Below are 8,641 nucleotides of genomic sequence, written 5' to 3' on the forward strand. Positions count from 1 at the left end.
ATGGATGAGGAGGTGAATCCGTTGGAGAGAGACCACACTCTGTCTGTGGTGCTGCCGGGGGGGCTGGAGAGGAACGCCACAGTGCATGGAAGGTAGGCCGTGTTACAGGCTATTTTATCTAAGCCGTGTTTGGATGCCATGGACATTTCTTGGCCCCGTGTTTTAGCCATACTAAGGGGGCTAAAATCATGATATCAAGAATTTACACCTGCATACTATCATTTCAGAACAGCATTAAAACCTCATAAGATACATGTTAATTATGGTGATTTGTTTTCTTTTCTGAATAGTAAACCCGTGATGGACCTGCTGGTGACCCTTTGTGCGAGCTACCGCCTGAATCCGTCAGACTACACCGTTGAGGTTCTCTCGCCCAACAAGAACATTATCAGCTTCAAACCGAACTCTCCGATTGGCTTACTAGAAGCGGAGAAGATTGTGCTGAAGCCTAAAGGGATCGAGGAAAAGATCAGGAGGCCGTACATGCCTGAGGTAAAAAAAAAAAAAAACAGAGAAAGAAGTAAAAAATATTCATTCCATAGTTGCATGAAATAAGTAGAAAATGTAATTTCTCTTTGCAGGCGTCTGTACGTCTGTTGATCAACTACAATAAGTCCCATAAGGCCGTGGTGCGAGTGAATCCCAGAGTGCCCCTCGAGATGCTGCTGCCGGTGGTGTGTGACAAGTGCGAGTTTAAAGCAGAAACAACCATCTTAATGAGAGACTCTCAGTCCAAAGAGCCACTGGACCTCACCAAGTCTTTAAATGACCTCGGACTGAGGGAAGTGTTTGCCAAAGACACAGCTGACCGTCAACACCAGGCCAAGACACCTGACGCAGGTACGGTAGAGGACACATTGACACACGCAATGCAAATGGGCAAATCACAATCAAATGAAGAAAACCTCTTCCCTAACACACATGCAGCGTAACAAAATGCACAGCTTGAGCACAGTGCTTGTATATTTGCATGTGTTGAGCTAAAATTATACGACACATTTAGTTTAAAATGCACTCTGGGATATGTATTAAGACAGGATTAACTTAAAAGAGACCACTGGGATCACTTTGTGGACCCAAATAGACCTTTTTCATAGCAGCCATTTAGACATGAAATAGCAGGGTAAACAATGATACCAATTAAAGTTACACTCCATTCAGGTCAAACAGAGTCAGGGGGCTATAGTTGTGCATGTTGGCTCACTGGAGGGTCTCTAGATAAATGTTACACACTGGACCTTTAACACATATGATTTATTTATCTGTTATGGCCACATTTTAGACTTTAGTTCAATAAAAAAAGATATATGTATTTAAAAAAATGTCTGAAGAAAACAATTTATTGATTTCTAATGGAACCTTAAGATATTTCTAGTCAATGGTTTACTAATGTGCCACAATAATTAAATATTTTCCAAGCAAATATTACATTATACATGTGATTGTTTACAATTAAATCAGCATATATTGGGTGTGGTTACCCACTATTTCATGTCAAAAAGGTCTATTGGGCAGCACAAAATGTCAATTTTTAAATTAATTTTGTAGTTTTGTTACTTAAACAAAACCCTGCGGCCAATGTTTCTTATGTAAAAGAATGCCTATATCCCATATTCGGTGTGTTGATGCTGTGCAGTCTGACCTGATAATGGCATTGTTTTCTGTGTGGAACAGCTGTCACACAAACAGAGGTCATCTCACCACCTCCACCACAAGGTAACACATTCATGCACAGCCTCAGTATTATCTGCTGCTTATCTGTATTCTGCTAGATATCACTTACTGATCTACGTCTTTTACATGATATAGACCTGCCAAAGAAGGAGAAGAAACAGAAGGAAAACCTGGGTTTTCTCAGCTTATTCAGAAGACGGAAGAAACACCCTGAAATGGTAACGTCAGCTTTTGGGAGACATAAAGTGAACTCCTGTACTGCTGGCAGTACTTGAATGTAGATTTTCTTAAAGCTTCTCTGTACATATCCCTCTTTGTAGGAAGGGGCTGTAAGTCCTCCAGATTCTCCCGGCCTCAACAAACAAATGGGAGGCCGTATGAATGGGCAGGATGTTTCCTCTTCTAACAAACTGGCAGCAGACGTGCCCAAGAAGAGACGAGCCCCCCAGCCGCCCATGGGCGCGTCACAGAGCGTCCCCAACAACCTCAGCACCTGTCATTTAAGAGGACCACAGGTGGGTTGGCGGTAGGGAGGAAGATTAGCCTGGCTCAATGTAGAGCTTTTGGAATAAATAACCCGAACAATGATATAAGTTAGCATAATAATGTTGTCTTTCTGTAGAGGTCTGCTGAATCTACTTTAAGGAGTACCAAGCGGAGGGCCCCACCCCCACCCTGTGCAAACACCCACCAGGAGCTGCAGGAGGACACGGAGGTTAAAGGTAAAATCTTCATTGACGATTGATGACCTTCTGAGCTCTGTGATGGATTACGTTCTAAAAGAAGTGCTGCTGGATTGAGATCTTGGCTTGCCAATGCTTCTTGGAATAAAATAGCTGTTAATTGTTGCTATTTAAAGGTATAAATTAGAGTCAGCTGCGTTACGTAATAGTCAATGCAGAGCTAATATTACACTGTCCAAATGCAACCTGATGCCACTGTTAAGCTTTGTGTCTCTTTTGCCATCTAGTGGTGATTGTTGAGGCAACCTCGTTGGAACAGCAGGAAGATATGAAATATGCTGGTACAATAATCCCAATTGACCTTTTTACAGTATTTCAGTGGAAATCAAATGGGTTTAGAGTCGGGTGAATTCTTGTGTCCGCCAAATCCTTACAGCTTCAGTCAGTGCCACGGGAGGTCAAGAGAGATTGAAGTTAAATCAAGATTAAAATGTCAAAGCGAATACCATCAAATAGAAGATTTAGCAGTTAAATCCGGCACAAAACGCAGCTTTTATCAGTCAGAACAATTTAACCCCGTTCAGGGGCAATTAAAGTGACCCAGAGAGCCTTGTTCATAGAACATATTGGCTTCAGTCTGCTCCGAGATAAATCCCTCTATTGTCCGAGCTTTCATTGCCCTGTATCAGCCTGTCTGACACGCTTTCACCACCTGACTCCAGGTTCTCTCGGCGCATGGCTCCTTTTTTACTGATCTTGCTTTCACAGACTTGAATGAACAGCGATCATTCTGTTATTAGACAAAGGTAACGAGGGATCTGTAATTATGTGAACACTTCATTGCGCACATGATAGAAGAGGAAAAAAGTGCTGTAAACTTTTTAGTGTTTTTAATTATCCGTATAAATTGCCTTCAGCTAGCGACAGTGTCTTCGGTTCACTCCCTTGTTTTCTTTTAGCCATGACAGTGCAACACTCTGCTGAGCTGGTATCAGACCTCGGCTGGAAAAACAACTCCCAGCCCAGAGTTGATGATCACATTCTTGATCCCGTCCTCCTACACTTACAGTATCGCATTTTAGCCTATTTCTTTCATCATACTGACTCAGCTGGCTTTTGCGTCAGTATTGAGACTGCACCGTAAAGCGTCTTGGAGTCATGTTTGTTTTGTTTTGGAAACCTTTTACGCTGAAGATCGCTGCCCTAAAGCCAAGCTTTTTCTCCTCCCTGCTTACAGACTGTGTTACCTGAAGGGGGTGATTGAGGGCTGCTGCTGCTGCTGCTGTCTCCTTTTCCTCCCCTCCTTCCACCATCCCTATTCCTCTTCTCCGTCCTCCTCCTGCGTTGGCCTCTTCTTCCTCCTTCCCATCTTAGTGGCTTTTATGGATGCGTGTCACTGTTGCCTGCTGCACTTGAATATTTATTTGTTTGTTTTTATGCTTTTTTTTTGTGGCTTTTCTTTTGTGAAAAATTCTGTAACTTTCTTGTGTGTTTTTCCTTTTTAATGGATTAGATTTAAACTAATTGTTGTGCCTTTTTAATTCAAAACAGAAGCCAGATGAACAGCAGTATTTAGTAAATTAATCAACTCTATAAGTGAATGTTGTTTTCTTTCCAAATCCAGTTTTTATGTTACACGCTAATTTCTTTCTCTATTATATAGTTCTTCTACCTATTGTATATTAATGTTTTTATTATATTTATGTTTATGATTCTTTTCTTCTTCTGATTCATTTACACATTGTGCTTTTTCTTTCACATTTTCATTGTCATTACATTCACATTTTACAATTTTGATATGCAGGTGTTTTTCATTATTAATCAGGATTTATCCTATTACAATAAAATTGTGAATAATTCATTTAACTTTAACACTTGATTTCATTTAAAAGTGTGTTTTATTTTGACTAAAGGTTATTAAGGTAAAAAAGAAAAAATAATACTTAGAACTGAGTCACTGGTTATATAATCTGTTTGTCTATCTATGTTTATTCTGTCTTTTTTTTAATGACAAACACACATTTTGTGTTTCTGTGCAGAACCTCCATTAGAAATATAACAATTTCTTTAAAGTGACATTTCTTCGAGTTCCTTGTTACTAAGTCTTCCCTGTTTCTCCAGCGACTGTAGACTCCCTGATCACTGTGGAGAAGAGAGAAAGCGAAGAGTCAGACTCTGTAAAATCACTATCATCATCTTCATCACCATATCCATCACATTCACGGTCATCCAAATCCTCCTCACGTCCATCTTTCGCCCATCTCCATGAAGTGGCTGATCCATATCTGCCTTCGTTTCGAAGAAAAGACTTATCAGACGCCCGCTATGCTCTTGCCAAAGTCATGACTTCCTCCATTTCCAAAGGAACGCTGGTGAGGCGTTTGAGGAATTCTGCCACCTTCCCAAAATTATACAATGGCTCCTCCTTTATGTCCATGACTCAGAGGTTTTCAGATAACAGGGATTTCTATGCAGAACCTGAACCTGTTTTGACTTCCAACCTCCCCACTGAGCCTGAGTGGGAGGATCCTGCACAGAGGAGGGGAATGACCACGTTCAAAGTGGTTCCCTCAAAGAAACAGAAGTCCCATGATCCAGAGCTCACCCTGGATGTTCCAGATCAGATAACAATAGAGGAAAACCCTGAGAGTGAAGCTTCTTCTGAGGTTGGGAAAAACCAAACTGAGCCTGAGGAGGATCCATGTTCTCCTGCAAGATCAGAGACCGAAACACCTTTGCAGAGTCCAGAGCCTTCGTCTCAAGAGACTGAAGAGCCAGCTTCTCTTCCACCTCCACTTGATGAAGACGATCAGGATTGTCCAGGCTCACCTTTCTGTGAGGTTCGGGACACCGTTGAAAAGCAGGAGGAAGACCATGAGCCTGAAGTCCCATATTTGCAGAGCCCAGAACCTTCTTCTCAGGAAATTCAGGCTTCTGAAGAGCCAGCTTCTCTTCCACCTCCACTTGATGTAGACGATAAGGACTGTTCAGGCTCGCCTCTCTGTGAGGTTGGGGACATTGGTGAAAAACAGGAGGAAGAGGATGAGCCTGAAGTTGCATATTTGCAGAGTCCAGAACCTTCTTCTCAGGAAATTCAGGCTTCTGAAGAGCCAGCTTCTCTTCCACCTACACCTGATGTAGACGATCAGGATTTCCCAGGCTCGCCTCTGCCAGAGGCTGGGGGAGCTGTTGAAAAGCAGCAGGAGAAGGAGGATGAACCTGAAGTCACATCTGAGGTGGTACAAACCACACCGTCAGACTGCAGTGATGGTCAAATCATCATCTCAGAGGATCAGAGTGAATTTCTTCAAAGCCCCAGTCGACAGTTTGTCAGTACAGACATCGACCACTGTGGTTCATACACTGATGAGAAGGACGTTAAGGAAGAAGAAGACAGTTTCCCTCCTCCTCCTCCACCTGTCTTCTTTAATGAAGAAATAGAAGTCATGGAGGAAGGTAGGGAAGATACTACAGCTTCCTCTCTTCCATCCTCTCAGCCACTAAGTCCTTCCTCCAATGGGCAGAATAATGCATTCAGTGTGTTAACGTCAGTCACGCCTGACCAGGCTGCAGCTGCACCCAAACCTCTGGACAAGATAAGTTCAGCCCCATCCAGATTTGCACAGGCAGTAGCGTTGGCCGTGCAGAGGTCCCGCCTCCAGAGTCGTGGCAAAAGTTTAGGCCCTCAGGCCCCCAGTGGTCCACAAAGTACACTCCCCTCACCACCCAGGACCATATACCAGTTCGGTGAGTACTTCTGACCAGTTATATTTAATCATATTGAGTTTGATGTGATACAAATACACAGCAGCCTACAAAAAAGCCTCCCAAGAGAATGTGATTGTCTGAAAATTAGTTTAATTAGTAATTCATTTGTTTAGAAATGGGATATTATATTCATAGCCATGTTTTCATTAGTGTATAATCACCAGAAAATAAGAATTATCATGCTTTTGTTACCTTAGAATAAGTAATTTTTATCTACAGACGTCGCAGGTTGCCTTCTGTTGGAGCCTGCCATGTTGAAACCACCATGTTTCTACATAGCCCAGGACAGACAAACGTTTTTGCATATTTTGTAGTTTTTCCTTTAGTAGGGGAAGATGAAGCGAGGGAAATGATGCAACTATTCTACTAGATGCCACTAAATCCTACACACTGGACCTTTTAGCATTATACAGCCTTGTAAATGAGAGGAGAAATGCCAAATATCTCATCATCATAATAATAATAATCCTAAATATTGAATACTACACAGAAGAAATAACAGTATTTTTAGGCTTTCTTGTCATGGAACCAAACTGACATGGAGACACTGAATGCATGATGACAAGTATATTTCTGGACATTTAATCCATGACAGTCAGACATGAGAGAGTGAAAGTGAAGGGTCTTTTAATTCCTGCCTATAGGAGGAAATATGTGATGTAAATATTTCTCTATTTTTAATCTCTTCTCTGCTGCAGGTGCCTGACCGGCTTCCTCATACATCTCTGAATGGAAGTCCTTGTTTAGGGAGAGGATTCAGAGCTCACCGAGGACACCAGACTCTGCCTGTGACCTCCGAATAACTTAAACAGCTGAATAATTTCTACGTAGACGAACTGCATCAGTTTTACAGCAAGAAGCAACTGACTTTGTTTCTGGATCCTTTTTTTATTTTTTGTGCAAAGACACTTTGTTGTCTCATTTTATGTTCACAGGTTGAACATAAACATTTTCTGTTGTCAAGTAAGCCAAATGTACAGGAGGTGAGTTGTTGAACTGACAACGTCCTGTTTTTTTCTTTACTTCCTTTTTAAATTTTCATTGAAGATGTGCCAAGGCGGAAATGACGCTGATGTTACTGGCTTTTTTTGTTTGTTTGTGTAAAACAAAACCAATGATGTATTCACAATAATAGGCTTATTCTATGTTTGTGCTGGAATTTATTTTCTCCCTCAGGTTGTACATTTGTATGCTTTAAGACATGAAGAACGCAGTAAAACTGATGAACTCAGTTTGAGACTGGTTTGCTTTTTAGTCACCAGGTGGCAGAAGAGCATCGTTTCTAAAATGAAGATCTGACAAGATATTCATTCGTGAGGTCTTTTTCATCATATGAGTTCTCGTGGATGTATCACACGTGACTTTTGAATTGAATTTAAAAAGAAATGACAGTAAATCTTGTTTTATAAGTACTCAGGAGCCATGAATTAATATTCAATTATCCTTAAATGTCTTGGGATTTTTCTGAACGTTCTTTGTCCAAGAATCCATATTCATTTCAAGGACTTCCCCAAAATAAAAAAAACTACATGCAATATTTAATAGACACTGAGAATTTCCTACATTTCCAGCAACAAAATAAAATAAAAAATTCCTTGTTGGAAGCATCGGTTTCATGCCAAGCATCTCAACACCTTCCTGAATAAACTCAGTCCACTTTGCTCACATGCACACACTGTTATGTCTTTAACGGACCCATACCTCAGGGCAATACTGCATAGCTATAGTTGGGTGCCAAAAGAATCCGCACTACTATACGTATTGATCCAGCCCTGGCCTTGGAGGAACAGCAAGGAGCTATGCGAGGTAGAGACCTAGCCAGAACCGCCTGTGGCTAAAGCTCCACGTTTGCCAGGCCTGGACTGAGTGGGCTCGCTTCAAGACTTTCTTTCTCTCCCTAACATTCGTTGCTCCACCTGAGGAGAGGGAGAGAGAGAGAGAGCGAGCGAGCGAGAGAGAGGAGGACGAGTTGCTGGTGGATGATGGGAGGTGACCTTTGACCCTGTCGTGTTTCTGCGGCGCTCCCCCCAGAGGGGGCGCCCGGCCCTCAAGGGCACAGCCGTGTCACACTGCCGTTGTCATGGAGAATGCCATTACCGCCCCTAAGGGAGAGAGCCACGTCTAACGTTTAAAGAAGAAAAAAAAAGTCTGGAAAAAGAAACACACACACACTGGAGAGGAGCTCTTTTTCTGCCCAAAGCAATGATAGCCAATGTAAGTGACAACTCTGGCATTCTCCTTTTTTAGCAGTGAAAGGTTGAATTTCAACCTGAGCAGCAATGTTCATGATTATGCAGACAAAAGAAAGCTGGATTCATAATGCAGTATAACATGAAATGCTACTCTGCCATGTACATTTATGATCCAGCATGTGACATAAGATGCTATCAGCGCAGATGAACCTTTTGAACAAAAACCAGACGCGCGCACACAAAGAGATTTTTGTTTATTATTGTCTCAGGAGATGAGGTGGAGAGAGACGTGAACAAACGGGGTATTCGAAATCCTCGAGGACA

General features: G+C 42.0%; 1 protein-coding gene across 1 annotated transcript; it reads left to right on the forward strand.

The window, feature by feature from the left end:
* On the forward strand, positions 1-7,571 carry LOC118340200 (cordon-bleu protein-like 1). The gene is made up of 9 exons (XM_035678070.1): positions 1-92; positions 291-492; positions 582-840; positions 1,810-1,892; positions 1,995-2,189; positions 2,297-2,396; positions 2,645-2,698; positions 4,479-6,104; positions 6,824-7,571. The coding sequence occupies exons 1-9, from the start codon at positions 1-3 to the stop codon at positions 6,829-6,831; spliced, it is 2,619 nt and encodes an 872-aa protein (XP_035533963.1). The 3' UTR covers positions 6,832-7,571.
* The last annotated feature ends 1,070 nt before the right edge of the window (positions 7,572-8,641 follow it).

This window comes from Morone saxatilis, unplaced genomic scaffold, assembly GCF_004916995.1.
Source record: "Morone saxatilis isolate NCDOM2014 unplaced genomic scaffold, NCSU_SB_2.0 Contig6, whole genome shotgun sequence".
Lineage (NCBI taxonomy): Eukaryota > Metazoa > Chordata > Actinopteri > Moronidae > Morone > Morone saxatilis.